General features: G+C 37.2%; 1 protein-coding gene across 3 annotated transcripts in view; it reads left to right on the top strand.

Annotated features, from left to right (window-relative positions):
- The window catches only part of sphkap (SPHK1 interactor, AKAP domain containing), a 120,565-nt gene that overhangs the window by 34,568 nt on the left and 64,252 nt on the right, over positions 1–21,745 (top strand). For all 3 annotated transcript variants that reach the window (XM_032545473.1, XM_032545476.1, XM_032545474.1), the window contains one exon: positions 17,684–17,771. In XM_032545473.1, coding sequence (XP_032401364.1) covers positions 17,728–17,771 — 44 coding nt within the window. In that variant the 5' untranslated portion in view covers positions 17,684–17,727. The remainder of the gene's footprint in view (positions 1–17,683; positions 17,772–21,745) is intronic.

Raw genomic sequence — 21,745 nt, 5'->3', positions numbered from 1 at the left:
ATATCAGAGTGACGTTCAACACCCAGGAGAGCTCGGGAACATTGACTTACTCTGCACTCTGCTGCCCTCTGCGTAGACTGTTTGCTCTGCTTGTATGCCAGTCATGCTTTCTGCTTTGTGTGTTTGCACTGGCATATAATCAGTGTTCAGTGATACTGTCTGTCTGTTTCCTGACACCATGTAAGAGCTGCTGGAGGCCTAACACTTTTTGACAGGGCAGAAAATTGATCAAGTACCAGATCAAGAGCTCAATATTGGAGGGCTGCTGAGTGACAATTTTAGGCAATTGTGAGTGTGTTGTATCAAATTAGAGCTTTAGTGTTAAGGGTAGGGCACACTTTGGTTCACATTTCTACAGTAAAGTCTGAAATATAACTATGTGCTGCAGGAATGTGCAGTGAATCGGGAAAACCTGGATTTAGGAGAATGGAATCGGCGGTCACAGGGATTCCTGGGTTACACATTGCCACACTAATGCTCAAACTTCTACTCAAATAAGTTGACTGAATCTAAATATTATATTTATATATAAAGACCAAGCATTACAATTTGCATAGCTCTGCAGAAGATTTTTATTTGCATAAGCATGTTTGCTTATACTGCTTCATCTGGCAACATATTAGGTACACTGTTGTAAATTGTGAACACATAACATTCAACTTAAATTTGAGATCATAAAATGTCGGAAGCAAACCAGGATGAGAAAAAAGAATGCATTTTGTGATCTAACCAATTTAACAAAAACTAAATCCTCTTTTAAAATATACTTTGGATTTTGATCCACAGCAACGGATAGTAACGCTGACAAAATACCAGAAGACCTAAAGCTAAGCAAAACTCCACAGAACCAGTTGGGCATGGATGCCTAAACACAGAATTAGTTTCCATTAGTGATGAACATAGTAAAGTGTACCTACTTTACCGAACATCAACTTTTGTCTCTTGCTCTTCTTCTAAAGTACTATCAAGAGCCTTATAAACTTAATTAGATAATTAGCCAGGTTATCTCAATTACTTGCAAGCCAGCATGTCGACTGGAACACATGAAGAGATTCAACGCCTGCAGGTGCCTGACTGTGTAAAATGTTTATTGTTGAAGTCAATTAGAAACTATACAATCTCATCAGTTATATAGTGTATATAATCTGCAGGATGCACAGAGTAATTTGAATTTGGTTTATTCAGTTCAGTTCAGCTGCTGTTTTTATAAACTGTTACATCCTGTGGACAACCAAATGCTCTGACTATAATTTAGATGCAAAAGTCTTACCTTGTCTGCTTTAGTGCTGAGGAAAGATGTAATTTGATTGTTAACCATTTTTTTCTTTCTAGCTTTTTAATCAAGCAGTTTGAATCTTTTTAGAGGTTGCTTTGTGCTTCATAGTTGCAGAAAAAAATATTCACTATGGTTGAACCTGAGAGCTGGGGCAGAAGGGGTTATGTTTTACAGCGCCAATCAAATTTAAGCCATTCACTTCTTCCAAAGTTTCCTCTGAGGTGTTTTGTGATGGAGGACAAAAATGTGTTGATTGGAATGTGTTGATTATGGACGCATGTGCTGTTGGCAGTCAATAGCTGAATTTCCACTGACCATATAATTGCACAATTTGACATTTCGAAAATAAACATACTTAATGGAAACATCCCATTTAAAAAAAAAAAACTGCTGCTTTTCGATAAAATGTTTTGGCACAGAGATGGGATGGTTTTCTTGGCCATATCAAAATTGGTTTATTCCACAAAGCAACAATGGAAACATTATTTTTCACATCCTGTGAGTCACATGATCAACAACCGGATGTTGCCATTGGTGCAAACCATGAAGAAGAAGATGACAGGAAGTAGCTAGAGGATTGTGGCATGGCATGTTTTTTAATGAGTTATCATGTGAACAAACTTATTAATTTTCTTATTTAATGGAAACACCACAATTTAAAAATTATGTTATGAAATTATTACCCTAACATCAGTGTAAGACAACTCTGGAAAAAATTAAGAGACAACTGCACTGAACCCCATTGAAAACCCTGTGGTTATTCCGCCAAATATAGATTTCTGAACTCTTTGTGAGTTAACACATCAGTATTGTTGTTTCTAAATGAATATGAACTTGTTTTCTTTGCATTATTTGAGGCCTGAAAGCACTGCAGTTTTTCATTATTTTGACCATTTCTCATTTTCTGCAAATAAACAAAATTTTTGTTTGAAATTTTGGAGTCATGTTGTCAGTAGTTCATAAAATACCAGAACAATGTTCATTTTACCCAAACATGCTGATGTAATTTGGTTCCTTTCTACCAAATCTAACCTGTTATTTTAACCCATCTTCATATTATTTATGGCTGCTCTCACTGAACCAGGCTGGAGTTACTTTCCTAAAAGGGAATTCGCTTTTCCACAGTTGGTACAGGCATGAGCAATTAAGAAAAATTAACAAATAGCGTTCATTTCGGATCATAAAGAGTGTGCAGAGTGTACTCCTTCTACAATGAAATGTTTTCATGGACGCACATGTCCCACAGATGGACATACACATATTTTATACAGGTTAAGTGGATGGCAGACTATTATATTTAAGATCTGCAAAGAAATAAAATAAAAGTGTTTATTTTAACCACTCTGTTGTGTATACTGTGTATCCCCATCACTTCAAAACACAACCTTTTGCAATAGGAAATGACTCATCTGAGGGACCAAAGCATTAAGTGTCATTCGATACTGTGAAGTAAAACATTCTGAGCTCACCTTTGCTCAGTTCATCCTGTAGTTCAAACACTTGCTGTAACCTAGTTATACATACTCACACAAACAGCGGTGGACATCTGATTGAAAAATGTATGGTCTAGTGCGTGCGTTTGAGGATGAGTGAGTTGGTGAATATGTCTGTGATGTGGCCTGTCAGGTGCAACCAGGCAGAGACCGGTGAAATAGAACTGTGGTGACTCAGGCAGACATATAGGAGGAAGTTGGATGTGGGGCTTAAATAGCAAATTTAAAGAATGTCTCAAAGAAATGAGCTGTCAGGGTGCAAATATGTGTACCTAAGACTTGGCCAGACTGTCTGCTGGCCTAGTCTGGGTAAAAAATAAACATAGACCTGTGTTTGGCATTCTGAGTTTCACTCGCATGAAAATGTGATCATAATTGCGTGTTTTGCTTCAGTTACTAAGGCGCTATATTCTAAAGCAATGAAAAAGTGGTTTACTTTTTTCTCTGTGTGGATTAATAAGACACTGCAGTGATGGATTTGTGTAAAAAGGCTATTATAATGTGTTTATCTAGTGGTTATAGTTTTAGAGCCAAAGCACAGTTTAGAAAATAAAGCAAAGCTTCAGCACAATCATCTAAAAATAATAAGCAGAGGAGCATTTCTTTACCTGTCAGTGTAGCCCATAATTATGTGGGCTTCCTTTCAGGGGATCTACAATTTCATTTCCACATCTAGGATTTGACAGATCAAATACAATCTTTCTTCTAACCCATTTATTTCCATAATGTAGGTGTAAAATGGCTGTTCTCCATGTAAAGTGTCCCCTATAGCTCAGGACATACTCCACACCTCTACTTTCTCAGCTGCAGTGCTAGGTGAAACAAGGTAAAATTCATTAAATAAGTACATCGCGTGAAAAATTTACATATTTTCTTTAAGACAAGCCTTGTAAATTTCAAATGAAAATGTAAGTTGTTTTGGAGTGATGAGGGACAGATTTGAAAAGTTGTCCAAATAAGCATTTCGTTTCTAATCATAAATAGCTCTAAACACCAATATATTCACCATAAAACGGAATACAGAAAATGCATTTAGGAAAACAGAAATGTGTATAGACCTTTCTATCAATGGCTTTTATTTTTACTCACAAATTATGAGTAAACATACTTAAAGTCACTCTAGCATGAAAAGTTTACAACATGTGCAAAATGTGTTTGAAATGAGCCACCTTCACTTTTTCTCCTCACTAAAAAATGTGTAGGTGATTTTTCAACTATATGTAGCCTGCACTAATAATTTTCTATATGCCTGGTTTTTATCAGTGTTACAATACTTGTTCATAAAAAAATACAAGAGATTATGTCTGTGACTCAATCTGCACTGAAGTTGGAAAGACATCAGAACCAACCTGAACTGGATCTCTAAAAACATGAACTTGAGCATTATAGACATTTTTCATGTCATCACCTGACTTTATGTGTAGATCGTTTTATTAAATGGTTAAGGTCATCTCCACTGAGTCATCATAGTGTATGCAAATTATTATTTGTCATGGTGACATTACACAAAGTTTGCATTGCCTTGTCCGTGATGTTTCAACATCATGTGAAAGTAAAACAAGCTATTAGTAACTTCCTAGGTTTTTTATTGCTAACTGAGGAAGCATTTACAGTAAATAAGCTACAGACCACAGCTCTGACAGAGATGCACCTTTACTCCTGCTAAACGTTAACGCACCGCAACCTGTTGTGATATCGACTGCACTGAAGTCTTACTGATGTTTCAAAACAAAATAAATGTAACTTACATCTAAACTGTGTTTTTTTTAATGTTAAGTTTTATTGTAAATGTTAAGTTACAATAAAATAGAAACATTTGATTGATTATTTTAGAAAAGACTGGAGTTTGACTTGAACGTTGGAAAAAAAAAAAAATCTTGTGAAGATCATCAACGGCTGTCAACAATCTATTTTTAGCTCTTTTGCCCTGCTGATGTTTATTTGAGCTCCCTCTAAAAGATGCACTGAGTAATTTAGATCCTGGGATCATTTCAAACACATTTAACATGCTTATATTGTCTAAGTTGGCTTTGGAGGCAAACCGGAAGAGTTTGATAGTTTGTGAGCATTTCGAAATAGAACAGCACCCATCCTAGTGTTAAGGTTTTTTTTTTGTTTTTTTTTTCTCAAGCTTATGTCTGTATGTATCTGAAGTGCATTTCTATGTACAATATGTGATAGTGAATCATAACATCCATTTTAATGTTGTCTGAGAGCCTGATAACATGCTTTCCAGTTATGCTGTAGGGATCAATCCTTTCAGCATCCATTAGTAAAGCACTATGAACTTATGGGATAAGCCTGCAACCGGATGCCTGCACCATAGAAGCCCTGCAGAGCAAATGTTCTCATCTATCTCCCCTCTTTCAACCTTTATTTACCCTCTTACGTTCTATATCACCACGGATTTATCCCTTGCTAAATTTCACACCCTCAATTACACTGATGAAAAGCTTTTCTCCTGCACTTCAATCTAGACTTTTAATTCACCAACGAATGTGAGGCACAAAGCAGCTGGGGGAGAAAAATAAACCAAAGCCCTCTTTTTCTTTACAGGATGCAAAAAAAAAAAAAAGAGGCCAATCACAGACACATCTGCTGCATCAGTGAGCTTGACAAACTGAGCTCAGACATGTTGTGACGCGCTCAAGCTGATGCGGGCTATTTTTATAAAGATGCAACATTTGTGGTGTTTTTGAGTTATTTGTTGCTTACTATGGAATGGCAAATGCACAAGCCAAAGCTCATGAAACAAAAGCCACATTTCTGATGATAGTTTATGTGTATAACTCAAAAGTATTTTCATCCATTTGTTCATCTTGAGTGAAAATTACAGTGCAAAGAAAATAATTGGTAATGTACGTTTTGACCTTTACAAAACGTATATTACAATTACATGCTTGTAATATCAGAGAAACATAATCTAGTAAGTACAAAACACAGAGTTTTCAAATGATGATTTAATTTATTAAACAAAAATAGCTTTCAAAAACTAGTTTGGGTCTATGTTGAAAAATAATGTACACATTGTTGTTTAGTCATTATCAAACCAAGCTCAACTTTACTTGATATTTTCAGTTAGATATTTTCACAAAATCATTTAAGTAGAACTGGCAACATGAACGAGGTTAAAGGATCGCAAAAGCAACTTATCATTCCCTGATCTCAGGAGAGAAAAAAAGGATCTAAAATTAAATCCTTCACATCTATGAACCTCGTTTACATGTGAACAATTTAACTTTAGGGCGTTTTATATTATTGGGTAAAAAAACAATCCTGACTGCATTATTTGGTTTATTTTCATGTCATGTTAGAATATTAATACTGATCAATATCTCAACATGAGCGAAAGCGATGAATGCGACCCAAATTCTCCTGCATGCCATTTGTCTAAATTCACACTTCCCACACGCTACCTTAGAAGTGAATTCGACCACAAGTTTACATAAAATCATGATGCGTTGAACTGACTATGAGATGAAAGGGAGAAGTGTCCTGCAAACACGCTTACAGATGATGAGTGATAACGGGCAGCCGAATCTAAGTGGCAAAGAATGACATTCATTACCCGCTTGATGAAAAGCATCTTCTAACACATTAACAGCTCAAACGGTGCAAACTGCTAAGAAGCCTGCTGAGAAAAGTAGGAAGAAAGGATGAAGGACTGTTGAGGAGAAAAAGAGAAGTGTTAAAGAAAAGGTGACTCTTTGCGCAGTGGGATGTACCGCTTGTTGTTTAGCAACTTGGTGTCTGATAAAGTCCTTCATGTATGAGAAAAGTTGAAGAGGAAGGCATCATTGTTGACAACACTTAAATAAAAAGCAATAAGTTGTTAATTAGCATACAACTGTGACAATAAGGGCTATCTTAAACATGGGAGATCTTGTTCCAAAAACTTAAATTTGCATGTTTTAAAATGAACATCACGTAGAAAATAAAGATTAGTTCATTTTTCTCACACATTTTCCATTTGCCCTTCTTTTTAAGGCCTTTTCTCCCTTCTCTTCTGCCCTCGTCAAAGAGATTAATTGATTACATAGTGCAGATCTGGCTCATTAGAAGACTACTTGAGCGCATATGTGAGGCTTAACAAGCTCTGTGGCAAAGGCGTTCAGCCAAAAGCTCGTTAAGCTTCGTTAAGGCTTGTCTGAACTTTTTCAGCATGCTGTTTGTTCGGTCTCTGTGGTGACGCGATGCCTCATTGATTAAACAGGGTAACTTACTGGACACTGCACCATCATCCACTCTACTGTGACAAATGTACAACCCAGAACATAAAATTACATTGTTTCATTATTTTAAATGTGTAGATGAAACTACATCTCAAGACACTTTACAAAAAAAATCCAATTTATACACAGGGATCAAATCAAAAATCAAAATCAAATTTTATTTGTATAGCACATTTCAGCAGCAAGGCATTTCAAAGTGCTTTACATCATAACAAACACAGAATCACAATGCAATATAGAATCAATCATTACATCAATAAATTTGTAGTTGATTACATTTCAAATACAATTCTAAACAGGTGGGTTTTCAGTTGAGATTTAAAAGAAGTCAGTGTTTCAGCTGTTTTACAGTTTTCTGGAAGTTTGTTCCAAATTCGTGGTGCATAGATGCTGAAAGCTGCTTCTCCTCGTTTGGTTCTGGTTCTGGGGATGCAGAGCAGACCAGAACCGGAAGACCTGAGAGGTCTGGAAGGTTGATACAACAACAGCAGATCTTTAATGTATTGTGGTGCTAAGCCGTTCAGTGATTTATAAACTAACAACAGTATTTTAAAGTCTATTCTTTGAGCTACAGGGAGCCAGTGGAGGGACTTTAAAACTGGTGTTATGTGCTCTATCTTCCTGGTTTTAGTGAGAACGCGAGCAGCAGCATTCTGGATCAGCTGCAGCTGTTTGATTAATTTGTTGGACAGACCTGTGAAGACGCTGTTGCAATAATCAATACGACTGAAGATGAACGCATGGACGAGTTTCTCTAGATCTGGCTGAGACATTAGTCCTTTAATCCTGGAAATGTTCTTCAGGTGATAGAAGGCCGACTTTGTAACTGTCTTTATGTGGCTCTGGAGGTTCAGGTCAGAGTCCATCACTACTCCCAGGTTTCGGGCCTGATCGCTGGTTTTCAGTTGTAATAACTGAAGCTGTGCGTTGACTCTAGATCGTTCCTCTTTAGGTCCAAAAATAATAACTTCAGTTTTGTTTCTGTTCAGCTGGAGAAAGTTTTGGCACATCCACACATTTATCTGTTCTAAGCATCTGTTCAGTGATTGGATGGGCTCTGAGTCCCCTGGTGACATCGTAATGTAGAGCTGTGTGTCATCTGCATAGTTATGGTAGCTAATATTATTTCCTGTTATAACCTGAGCTAGTGGGAGCATATAAATATTGAATAAAAGGGGTCCTAGGATTGAACCTTGGGGTACCCCACATGTGACCTTTGACCTCTTTGATGAAAAGTTTTCAATTGAAACAAAGAAATCCCTGTTCTTTATGTAGGATTCAAACCAGTTAAGCACTGGACCGGAGACTCCGACCCAACTCTCCAGTCGATTCAGTAATATGTCATGGTCAACAGTGTCAAAAGCTGCACTGAGATCCAACAGAACCAGCACTGTGGTTCTGCCACAGTCCGTATTTATATGGATGTCATTGAACACTTTTATGAGGGCGGTCTCTGTGCTGTGGTGAGCACGAAAACCAGCCTGGAAGGAGTCAAAGAGGTTGGTTATAGTTAGGAAGCTAGTTAATTGTTTACACACAGCTTTTTCAATAACTTTGCTGATGAATGGGAGGTTGGAGATCGGCCTGTAATTCTGCATTAGTGATTTGTCCAGATTGTTCTTTTTTATAAGTGGTTTGATTACTGCTGTTTTCAGAGCCTGGGGGAAAACGCCTGACGAGAGCGATGAGTTTACTATTTGGATCAGATCAGCAGCAATAACAGGCAGGACTTTCTTAAAGAAATGTGTGGGTAAAACATCCAGACAGCAGGAACTGGAGCTTATTTGACTTATAATTTCCTGTAGGGTTTTATAATTAAGTAGTTGAAATTGGGTCATTTTTCCTGTATTTGTTTTGTTTGGGCACAGCATTGGTACTGACTTTATAGTGGATGTACAGATTAATCCTCTGATTTTTTGAATTTTCTCTGAAAAGAAGCTGGAAAACTGGTTGCAGGCGGCAATACATTGGAATTCAGGCGGTAACGTCACAGGAGGGTTTGTGATTCTGTCAACTGTTGCAAATAAAGCTCGAGCATTATTAATGTTTTTGTTTATGACATCTGCAAAGAAAGCCTCTCTTGCATGTTTTAGTGTTAAATGATAGTTACGGGATATGGCCAGTTCAGTCCAAAATGCAATTACATTCATTCCAATTTGATCTTAATTATTCAGCAGTGAATTTAAGGTCAATTTATTATTTGAAATGGTAAAAGTTTTCCAATTTAGGAAACTCTGCTGACTGCACCAAGTCACTGACTTTGTCGCAATCACTACTCCCGAACAAGCACCAGGTGACAATGGCCAGCCAAATGCTTTGAGTTAAAACTAAATCATGGCATCATGGAGTTTTCCCTGCATGTCTGCATGAAAACTAAAAAGTTTGCAATGCAATGAAAAAGTTGGTCAATGATAAGAAGGGTTTGATTTCTGTGGTACCAATACAGATTTTTCTAGTGACTGCTGAAAAGGGTTAAATCATTTTCTACATGACATTTATAATGTAATGTGAATTACAGCAGAAAAAAAATCTAATAACAATTTATACTATTAAACTTCCATTTTAAATGAAAAACTATTATCAAATATTAAATAACAGCACACCAAACGGTTTATCTTTCTTCTGTGGAAAAATTAACAGGTAGCTTATTTTGCACACAGCCAGTTTGCCACCACTTTACTAACCTCAGCACATTCTGAGAGAACATTTTTTATTCATCTGGTGTTTTGAGTAAAGACTTTATTTTTTTTACTGAACTCTCAATGTTAAATCTCGTGATCCCCTCAGTGAAATCTGGTGCAAATATAACCAAAACATCAGCAATTCTTACAATTGTATGACTTTTGAAATCAAATATATTAATAACTATTTTATTCTCTGCCTACAAAAGGCTTTTGCATTTTAAATAATGCAAGTTATCAATGTATGTTTGTCAGAACATCCTCATTGTGTCAAAGTGCCTTTAAAGTAAAACGTGATCAATCCTGGAGCATCAACCTCCCAGGCGTCCCGCTGTGAAGCAGTGATGTGCTGAGATCTAGCTGCATCTTTAATAATGGCCATTTGTTAGTCAACTTGCACACGCAAGTAAAAATTTACACTTAAACTAACACCATGCCAGCAGGAGCATTTGCTAAGCAGCGTCTGTCCATCCTTCCCACTGAGAGAGTGGGCTTAGAGTAAAACACAAGTGGGAGTTTACAGACAAAGAAACAGAAAAAGTACAAAGAAGCCAACAACAGGACATGTGTGATACAGAAAGCTGAAGAATAATTTCTCATAACAGTCCGTTAGCAAATACCCAGAAACAGAAGACAACATGACTGACAAAAGCAACTAAGAGAGCACACATGTTCGCATTTTCACAGAAAAGAAATCTGTTTTGCAATGTGATAGAAGACTGGTTTTCATTTTATTTCCCTCAATTTTTCTCTCCTTCCTCATACGCCCCAGACTTCCTTATCTTGAAGTCTTAATCTTCCTGTGTGCTTCTGTGTTGTTTTTGTAAATTACATCCCACACTCAATGTAAATAGTCTACACCCTTGTAATCAGTAATACATATTATTGTTGGCAAACATAGCATTTTGACATGTTTACTGCTGCAGCATGACTCAACTAAACAGATTTTGCCGCTTCTGCATTGAGACAGAAAACTGCAGTTTGCAACGGATTACGGTGAAAAGTAATTCATCTTAGATTTTAACACTGGTAACAGTGACTGGTAACTTCACAGAAAGACTTTTGTATCCTTATATGTTTACGGGAAAAGTGAGTCGGTTGGTTGATCTGACTGGGTTTACTACATGATGTGTAGCAGATTGTTTTCCATAGTGGCGGCGCTCAAACATAATTAAAATGCCACCAACTTTAAAACACTCAAGTATTACGTTGAGTGGAGCAATCACTCCGTCTGTCTCAACATAACGTCTGTGATATTTTACAGTCAAAGCTAACAGACAATAAAATCATGTCGGTACAGGACATGTTTCTCTGTGGATAATGATACTGTCTTAGCAGCTTCAGCCAGAGTCTTCATGAGGTATTTGAATTTTTATCTGGGGTCCAGCTCCACATTTTGGACCAAAACACAATCATTTCTGAGACACAATGGTTGGATTTCCCCATCATGTCTATACTTGCATTGTTTGAACAGATGAATGTGGCAGAATTATCCACCCAGAGACTGATTTGATGCACGTTATAATCAGCTGCATAAATTACTGCAACTTGATTGCTTAGTCACGAGTCACAGCCACAGGAAGTGAAGCCTGGGGGCACCAGTCCAGTTTGTGACGTTGTCTCACAGGAAGAGAGATGAGCGGGGGCAGCACTCCTGGTCAGGAGCCTGGACATCCAATTTGCATGCCTGTAATGAAATCAAAAGAAGCCCAAAAGAAGTGTCATGAATTCATGACACAAGAACAAAACAACTCTTGCAAGAGCTATTGAGAAAAATAAATAATCTTAGCTGAAAACTGATTTTAAATTATGTTGGGATCCTGTGACAATGGGAAAGTCTGAGAAAGATTCTACAAAACAAACAGCAACGAGATGTAAGATCTGGCATCTCGTGAAATCCTTTCATTGCAAAATAAAAACGTGATAGAGCCAGAGCAATCACATGGCTCAAAAGCATGCGCATTCATTCCCCTGTTTTCAAGAGCATGATGTGCTTCACTTTGATCTGTAATTTTGTATTATTGCAGCTTTCTGAAAAGCCAGAGTGTCTTTGCTGTTCTTTTTATCCTTTAGAGTGTAAAACACAGCATAGCTGCAGCACATTTTAGTGACTGTGTTTTATCACACCTAATCATTTAGAAAAAATAAAGATTATTTCTGACTGTCATGAAAGAGAAAAATTTAATAGTATTCTTGCATACCCCCTAAAATTTCATATGTCCACACCTTACAGTCCAAATCGACATGTTGATGCATATATAAGTATCAACAGACTACAGAAGCATCTCAATAAATGAATTACAGTACAAGCACATATTTTTAACTAAAGTCTCATATATCGCTATATTATTTTTCTTGGTCTTACTAAATGTTTTGATTAAACTTGATGTTGAGTTTTCACTAGCTGTGAGCCCCAATAATCAAAATTAACATAAGATAAATACTTACTATTTACCACCCTGCACATAACAAACTTGTTGAATTTGATTACTGAAATGAATCAACATTTTGCCAACATGCACCTGTGTGCTATTCTTACATGCACACATGTGAAAGCATAGACAGACTGTGTTCTGCTGAAATTAGCAATTATACAGCAAAGAGAAACTGCACAGAGCAGAGAAAAAAAAAATCAATTTCTTTCGGACATTTTTCTCTGCACAGAAAAGTGAATTAAACAGAATACTCATGGAGAAATCCTTCAATGTGCACACAAAATCAATACCCCGATTTTGAAATCTCTTTATTTGAAGCAGTACATTCACTGTGCCTGATAATGTGGTTGTGCACATGAAATCAAACACATAGTAGCTTATTAAATATGCACTTTGTTCACAGCAGAAGGAAGAAGAAAGAGTCAGGGAATGATGCTGAAGTGTAGGTTAAAAATACTGGTACAGATGAGAGGAAGGTTTGAATGAAACTCCGTCTGTCAATAAGAGGATTTCTTTAGTTTAAGCCTGCCTACCAAACCTTGTTTGGATTATGCTGTCCTGTTTGAAGTCTAAAAAGTTGCACTTTGAGTACTTTAAATCACTTAATGCAGTCAGTTTAATGTTTCATCCCCAATTTAATGTTTGCTGAACTGAGCTGTGGATGAATTAACCACCAGTCCTTTATGTAATGTTTTAACATCTTACCGCATAAAAGATTTTAAAGCAGTGCAAAATCTGTCAACATTTTCTGCTCTTCTGACACACTATGTATTCCTCCTGCCAAACTTGAATGCAATTTCCAAAACATGTGAAGGATACTTTTATGTATTCCATCATCATTTTTATTCATTGTGGTATGCATTTTTTTCGTCCATGATGTGATGTACAACCACTACAATTTGCTCCAGGAGAGTTTTTCATTTATTTAAACCTGGATCTGGCAACCTTAAGTTAGTCTGTAAATAAGGAGCCATTTACAGCTGGTCTGTTCTTCCACACCAATGCACATGTCATCTAGGAGCAGCTATATATGTGGGCAGAGTGAAAACACACTCTGTGGACCCTGGTAATGGGTAGGAAATGTCAGTGCATCCGTCAGTGACCTCTACCTATTGTTCCCTCAAGCGTCATTCCTCCTTTTTACTTTTCTGTGGGACATTCTGGTGACACATCATGCACTTCAACTCACAACCTAATAACATCACCTGCTTTGTGTATTTTTTTTTCTTGACATCATACACAGACTTCTATCAATGCACACTCTATTTCATTCTTTTTAAAAACATTGGTGCACTCGTCTGTCACTTGTGTCACCCTTTTTTTTTTCAAACAAATTTGTCTGAAGTTGTGATCTCAAACCAGTGTTCTGCAGCTCTTTAGCATAACATTGTTGACAGAAAGTATAGAGGACTCCCAAGTCAGACAGGCAACACACAATCCTTTTTGGAGAAGAAGCAACAACTCTGTTAAGTAACAGAGAGAGGTTGATAACAGCCTTTTTTGCACATAAGAACAACAAATTGTGACAGTGCACCTTGTTCTGTTGTTCTTGACTGACAGACTAAGTCTTCTTGCGCAGGTTAAAACTCCTGGTGACACATTTGTTTGTCACAGTATTTTCAACCCCTCAAAAATTCATCCTGGAGGCATTTTATTACTCACTACTTTAACAAGATTCTGGATGAGAAGAAGTGACAACTTTATCAAAACCTTGCAAGGTGAGAACAAAAGTACAAAGGTCTGTCACGTTTGCTCTAGCTAACAGTTAATTTTGGCTTTCTTTTCTAGATTCTGGTCAATCTAGAAACCAGAATCTAGATTAACTAGATTCTGATCTTTTGACAGGTGTTTGTTGGCTTTTCCCAAAAAAGGGAAGAGAGCGCCTAATTGAACTATAGGTGTGAAGTTTTACATATGCACCAAGGATTGTGTGGAGTTCAGCACAGATAGGTTTACCAATTGGTATAAAAGATGGCTTTAATGTCAAAGAGGACAGTTTTGATCCAGATTGGGTTTGGATCAGAAAAGTAACACAAAGATTACTGCTGAGTGTCAAGGATCTATCCCCTGACACCGGCTGACCAATCTTTAGACAACACTATTGGTGAAGATCACATTAAAAATGTTCCATTACACTATCAACTCTCAAAAAGAAAGAGATAAATCCCGTTCATCCCCAGAGACTCTTGTATCGGGAGCAGCAACACTATTGCCAAGAAGGAGAAACAGAGATTACCTCTGAACAGATCCATCTAAAAGAGTTTAGGATTCTTCCTCTCCTCAGACAGACGATCACAGGTAAAGGATGGACTTTCAGAAAATGGGCTTCTTTATACTGATGCTCATTTCTATTACAGTTCAACCAAAAAAACTATTCGCACTCCTGGCAGATTTACATTTAAATTATTTTCATTGAACAAAGACCATTACTAGTAATAAAAGAAAAAGATATCATTAGTTTAAAAGATAAATTTGTGAAGAATTTTTTTTAAATATAAAAACATGCTTTCATCATTTTGATAATAGTAACTTTATAGCAGCCAAATCTTTCTTTTATGATCAGCTTCCACTGCTGTTTTAAAAACTTACATTTAGTGGTGGCTGAAAAGCCTAATGATTACCCTAACCTTTAGCTTCCCCAACAAATTATTAACCAGATCCAGTCTCTGCCACATTAAAATATTAACAGTATTTCAGTCAGAAGAACTATGTTGGTAAAGAAACGGAACTAATACTTGCATCTACTGTATTTCATCACTTGCGTCAGTGGTTTCCAAAGATTTTCTTCAAGAAAAGAAAAAAAAATCAACTGGGTACACACATCGTTCAACCAGACATAAATCTATACACATATTTTGTTTTCAAACTCCACTGAAGTTTATTTCACACTTCAGGTTGCAAAAAAACACACTACAAACCATCTTTACAGTGAAACACTTTTGTGTAACAGTTTGTTTGTTTTTTCATTCATCCACACCGTTTCCCGCGCCCCCCTGCAATGGCACTGTGCCCCCCCGTTGGGGGCGCGCCCTACACTTTGACTTAAGTTGGCTTCTGTTAATGCTATGTCTATCATTTGCACAGTCAAAGTTGTTTATTCCTATTCTTGTTACTGCCCTCTTTCTGCCGTGGGTTAATTTATTGAGACGTAACAGAGAGAAGACGACCATGACCCATTAATCCAGGAAGAGAAACTCCATCTTTCTTGTGATGGAGAAAGATGGAGGTGTTGTGGAGGTGTCTTGACCTCACAGCAGAGTACAAACGCTGCCAAAAAGTGTGTGTGGGTGATTTAGATATGCCAAGCTGCCTTTCTGATTTCCCTTTGCGTTCGGAATAAGCAGTGCGAGTGATGCAAAGTCACATTCTGCTCCTCCTGTCCCACTTAATTTAAGTCTTCTCCAGTCCTCCCTGTGGTTGAGCAAAAAGGTCATTTCCTCTATATGCCACTAGACGTAAGTCAAATGTTCACAAGACATACAAAATAATATAAATCTAACAATTGCTGTGGTAATATATCAGTTATACGTTGACCACCTCTGCAGTATTCTTCAGGGATTTTAAAGTGAAAGCTTATGCTATGAGTAGTTTTATGTCTTGTTCCCTTGGATTAAATGTTCGTTTGTGTCAACTCAGCTAAGCAGAAGAGACACAAGTTTCCCCTGTGATGTGAAAAAATACATGATATGTCAGCGCAATGATTTACAGTCACACACTCTTTGCAGTCTTTGCTAAAAAAATGGGCAAATTAATGCTACTCAATAGACATTTACCTGCACAAAGTTAGATTTTTTGTTATTAAAATACAGACTTTTGGATCTAATGAGATTCAACAGTGAACTCCGCCACCTATGTGTTGTGATAAGGAAGGTATGCACCATAGATAATTTGTAACGCTATGCTTGTTCTAACCCTGAAGGATCAATTTATTTGCAAAAAATTATTTGGGGTTTAGTTAGTATTTGAAAAATGTTTTCAGTTGAAATTTATATAGATGAGGCAGAAATTACTCTGGTATCGCCCCAATTACTACATAATGAACTAAAATGAACTCTAAGGACAGATAAGCTGTTTTTATGAACATATTGCTTTAGGGTTTTTTCTCACTGAACACCTGGAAATGCATGCATATTTTCACAACCAACAGCAGTCTGATGTTTGATTTTCTCTGGCTTCCTTCCACTGTTTGTTTCCATATTTTTATTTCTGATGACATATCTGTCCTGATTTTTTTTTTTTAAACTTAAGAAGAAGGCAACAAGTGTCAACATCAATGACAGCAAAACAAATCAAACTTTAGACGTTAGCTGAGCTAGAAGAAGGAAATGAAAATAGTGGCTCATTTTGCTGTCAGGTTTGAATCATCAAAAACTAAATGAATGCTTCAATATGCCTGGTGCAATGGAAATTTATGTATTTCTCTCCTGCAAAGTATTAGCTTTCTAATGATTTTTAGAGATATTACTTGAAAGCTTGGATAGAAAAATGTTCCTTCATCCTAAGCACTCTGAATGTTAAGTGAAATAGCCTCATTATCATGAATTTTGTGTGAACGTCAGCCAAATAAAACTCAAATCAATGTAAGCAAAAATGTACAGTGGGTGTGAAGGGAGCAGTGCACACAAGCAGTCAGATTTTCTCCACAAACAGGATTGGATGACCACATGTTTCATGAAATGTCAGGATATTACTGAAGTAGGACCAAATATTTTAAGGATTTGAAATGCTCTTTTGGCTCCAAATATTGCAAACCATAAGAACCTTGTTGACATGATTGCATTAAAATTCATATATACTGTATATATACAGTACAGACCAAAAGTTTGGACACACCTTCTCATTGAATTCAATGAGAAGGTGTATATATATGTATATATATATATATATATATATATATATATATATATATATATATAATTTTTTTTTTTACAAAGTTATTTAACAAGCATGCTTGATGTTTTTTATGCCCTCAATTTTTTTGTGTGTATAGAGACAACTTTTCAAAGGTGAATCTATTATCTGCCACATATAATTTAGTTTGTTTATTTACAAAAATCTGGCACATTCCACACCGAGGTACCTTAAGTCATGGAGACTGGAACAAGATAATATTTTATTCCAGCAGGCCTTTCTGTTGAAAAACTCTATATAATTAATCAAGTGTGGAGGCGGGGAGAGGTGGTTCACCCAGGGCAGCAAACTGGCTGGGACCGCCTCTGTATAAAATTATGCTATAACAACTATAATCAAAAGTTACTGATAAATTTTTCCAAACTATTACTTCTGTCATACCCCTTGAGAATGTACTATGTTGCAAAGTGCCCGGCAAAAAGTGGAAGCATCCTGCTGTGCCCTACATTTGGTTTTATATTGTTTACGTCCACAACTCAAAACACCTGCTGGATGTCGATAGGTAAACAACAACAAAAAAAAAGTAATGCAGGAGACAGCTGGCCTAGAAAAAAGGCATCCATCTGTATATGTAAACTTCTACGCTGACAGAGAGAGTGGATGTGTTGTTGTGTAAGCGCTTTTATTCATTTAAGAATATTTTTGTGTGTTTCAGGTAACAAACCTTGACTGGAAGTCATAGGACAAACCAGACTGAAGATGCTGTCGCTGCTGGTCACTGCTCTGCGGAGCTTCACTGAGCTGTAAGACAATCGCCTTCTGGTGTACTAATATGTTGATCTATGTTGATTTACCAAGCACGAACAGGAACGGCTCATTTAAAGTAGACATTTTCTTTAAAGAGCTACAAATGTTTCCGATCTCAATATGTATTTTTTTGTGTTTTAATGTTAGAATTTGTAAAACTTTTCAGTCATGTGAAAGATTTTCCTGTTATTCCTTTTGCTGTGGAGAATATACCGTGGGGCTAAAACCTAAACATTTAAAATAATTATTTAGCTTCTCTCTTGTAGTGCCACTCATTTAGCTTCTTTTTCCGTTGAAGAAAAAGTACAAAACAAACAGTTGTAGTGGTTTTGGGCTCCTCCCCACCTTCCTTAGGAGGTTTTCAGATCCATAGGAAGACCTGAATCTACCTATAGACAGGCTGTGTGTATCATCTGGCTTGGGAACGCCTTGGGATACTCCAGACTGAGCTGGAGTGTGTCGTCGAGGAGAGCGATGTGTGAGTTTCCCCTCTAGGAGCTGTTACTCTCACAATCCAGTCTGTGAAAGACAAAGAATGGAAGGATATGTTTTGCCACAATATTTTATCACGGAAATTTATTGTAAATCTCTTCCATGCATCAGAAGGGTATTTTAGTTCCCCTCTACATAGGAGGCTACTTTTTTGTACCACCTTACCAAAGTCTTTCTTCAGCTGGGCTGATTACTGAACTTAATTGCAGCAATTTATCACCGGGGCCAGAGACACATTTTCCCTGAGGTTAGGTAAGCGGGGATGGGGAAGGAGAAAAATGAAAAGGCAAGCACTTGTACATGCAGGGAGTGCTGAGGGGGGAGACCTTGTCAAGAAGCACTAATGCAAGGCAGGCTGCTGAGAGTTCACAGCCCTCTGAGATACCCCTCATCATCAGTAACAGCAACAGCAATGTCTCGGCAGTGAAGGCTTGCATAACAGGTGCCATCATCCCTTGTCAGGCAGAGAGTAAATAGGACAGATTGGGGGAAAAGAGCTGGAGCTGTGTGAAGTTTTATGTAATACTGGAGATGAGGAGATACAAGAGAAGATGTTTTGTTCGTGGTAAGTGAACGATTGTCTTAGCTGAGGCTAAAATGACGTGTTTTTCATGATGTGTGTAAAATCACCTGTAGGTCACAAAGGCACCTGCACTCTCTGAAATTGTTTTTAATGGTGTATCAGCAGACAGGCAAAACAGAAAAAAGAGGATGAAGTATTTTTAGGAGTGAAGATAGTACCAAATTTGTGCATAAATCTGGCTTTCATGTCATTTTCTGTTGCCTTAGCCTTCATGAGCCCTTGATGACAAATGCAACAAAGACAGAAACAAAGGTTTCTGTCTTTAAGCATGACAGGATTTTTGTGCTGCACAAGCAAGACCTTTCATGATGCTCTATTATTGCCAAGGGTGGACACATAATGAAAGTCACTATAGACTTAAAATATCCCAAAGGGTCTGGGACAAAAAGTTCAGTGAAAGACTCAAAAACGATTTATCTTCACAGAGCTGGAGGGCCTGACAAGCTGTCCTTAAAGACAATAGGACGTTTCTTTACCTGAATTAAGGTTCTTACTCATTCTGCCTGCAGCCCAACAACTGTAAGATAGTATCTATAAGAGAATGGAAAACAAAAAACATCCTAACGTCTCCCTAACCCCGCAAAGTTGCTGGTTTGGACTTTGCAAAGGAGCACCAAACATAGAACAGGGGAAGGTGGAGAAAATTTTGCATGGAGCCTCTTAATGATTCCCAATATTTCAGACATGATGATATTTCATTTGAGAGGTTTTCTATGTAACTCAGTGGAAGAGACTCCATAGTGACCTGTGAGTTTTTTCCTCAATAAAACACTGGAGCTCTAGGCTGACTATGTGGAGATGTGCAGCAGGCATCATTGATGACTGGGCCAATGCTGCAGTAAACAACAGGAAAATAACATCAATCTTTTGGATTATTTTTGGCATGTTCCTCTGATCCAAATCCAGTTAACAATTGGGGATGAATGAAAAGGGAGTTTTAAAAGAAAGAACATTAGTTCAAGACCATGGATGGTCTTTTTGAAACCGTCTATACTACATGGATCAACGATCCCAAGAGCCTGCTGAAGACATTCACATCAACCATGTTGCATGAATTTTTTGAAGTGATAAACAAGAGTTCTTGTTTTGACACCTTTAGATTTATTGTCTAAATTTTTTTAGCTGCAGTCCTAAACCTTTGACCAGCTACAGAACAACTTGTGTGAGGTTAAATGTCCTTTTCAATTACTTGCTGGCTCTTTGAAGCTCTGTGTGTAACCTGGTTACACTCCAACAGCATGAACTGCAAATACTTCAAACATCTTTGAACAGGAGTGTATGGCTGGTTTTATCTGCAAATGTGGCGAAAGACCCCTAGGTTTTATAAACCAATCCATAGAATCTAGCAAAGATTTCAGTCAGAAAATATAGCTTGATCTATTATGAACCAGTCCAACCTGATGCTGAGATAAAGCTTCAATAAGCAAGCTGGAAGATACAGGTGGTGAATTGTAAAGGTCAGGAGGAGTTCCTGCATCAGATGCTCAGAGATTATACAGACGTAACGAGCAGAAACAAACTGGAGGACAAAAGATAATAATGGGTCTAATTGTACCTGCGTTGAATATAACAGGGGCATTATCCTTCACTGCTTTGTGCGTGGAGGGATGCACACACAAAGCAGTGCATCATCCACTCCATACACAGAGTGGATGAAAAACAATGTTCATTAATCATTAAACAAAAAAAAAATGTGGTGCCAACATCTGTGTAAAGAAATGGGCTTTAGATTCTTTCCTATTGTCATTCAGTCAGAGTAGCTGGTATGTCTGTGGGAATCACTGAGTAGTCTGAGTGATTCAAACAAACTGTGCAACATCAGTGCAGCAGTCCACACAGTCTGCACACTAATGCAGGTTGTTGCACTGTGTTGACTTCTTATTAAATGTGAGTAAGTACTGCGCTTCAGTCGGCTTCTATAAAGTGGACATTGTGGTGTGTCTGGTGCTCATAAATAAATAAGTCCAGCGCCGTTTGCGTCTCTGCAGGTTTTTTTTTTTTCATTTGCTTCCACACTTAAATGTTAACAACTTACCAAAAGAATGGATGCTTTTACACATTGAACAAAGATAACCTGAGTAAATACAAAGAGCAGGTTTAAATAATAACTTTACTAAAGAAGGGAGAAAATAGCCTGGTGATAAAGTAACTGCACATTTTAATCTATTAACTAGTTTTTCCAACTTGAGCAGCAATGACTTAAATTGATGCAATAAGTCTTTGCAGATCTTTTTGGACTCAGCATCTTTATGTTACTGTTTTGAAGAGAATTAATGACTTAAAACTTCATAACTTATAACTAATATTTTATGATTTGTTTGTATCCGCACAGACCTTCAATTCAAGTTATACACATTGTCTGCTAGTTAAAACTCTCAACATATTTATTTCAACCATGCATTTCTCTACCAAAATTTAATCAGTTATAAGTAACATCACAAAAAAAGGATAAAGGTTGCTTTAATAGCTCAGAGTTTGGTCAAACTAGGGTCTCTTCCACGATGACCATAAACTATTTTTACCATAGTTTGCATGGTGCTTAATCTTTTCAAAGACTTGCATTTCTACAGATATAATTCTGTTACATTGTCATGTAATGGAAATCTTAAGCTTCTCACTAAATCTAAAAAATTAAACCATGTTTTTAAGAGCTTGGATGTGACACATTCTGTGATAAATTGACAAACTGTGGTCCATGGCCAAGGTTGTGGTGGGCCAAATATATAATCACAGTAGGCTGTCAGTAATGATGCAAATGTGGTGCAGTAAACTGCTAAATATCATTGTTAACCATGTTAGGATGGTGATAAAGCTGTTGGAAGCGAAAGAATTGAACTGGTGATGGAAACATATAAAAGCACAACTCACGTGCGATTCAGTGATTTATAATACTCA

This window comes from Xiphophorus hellerii, chromosome 18, assembly GCF_003331165.1.
Source record: "Xiphophorus hellerii strain 12219 chromosome 18, Xiphophorus_hellerii-4.1, whole genome shotgun sequence".
Classification (NCBI taxonomy): Eukaryota; Metazoa; Chordata; class Actinopteri; order Cyprinodontiformes; family Poeciliidae; genus Xiphophorus; species Xiphophorus hellerii.
The sequence above is the reverse complement of the archived record's forward strand: the minus strand, read 5'-3'. Positions and strand labels throughout refer to the sequence as shown.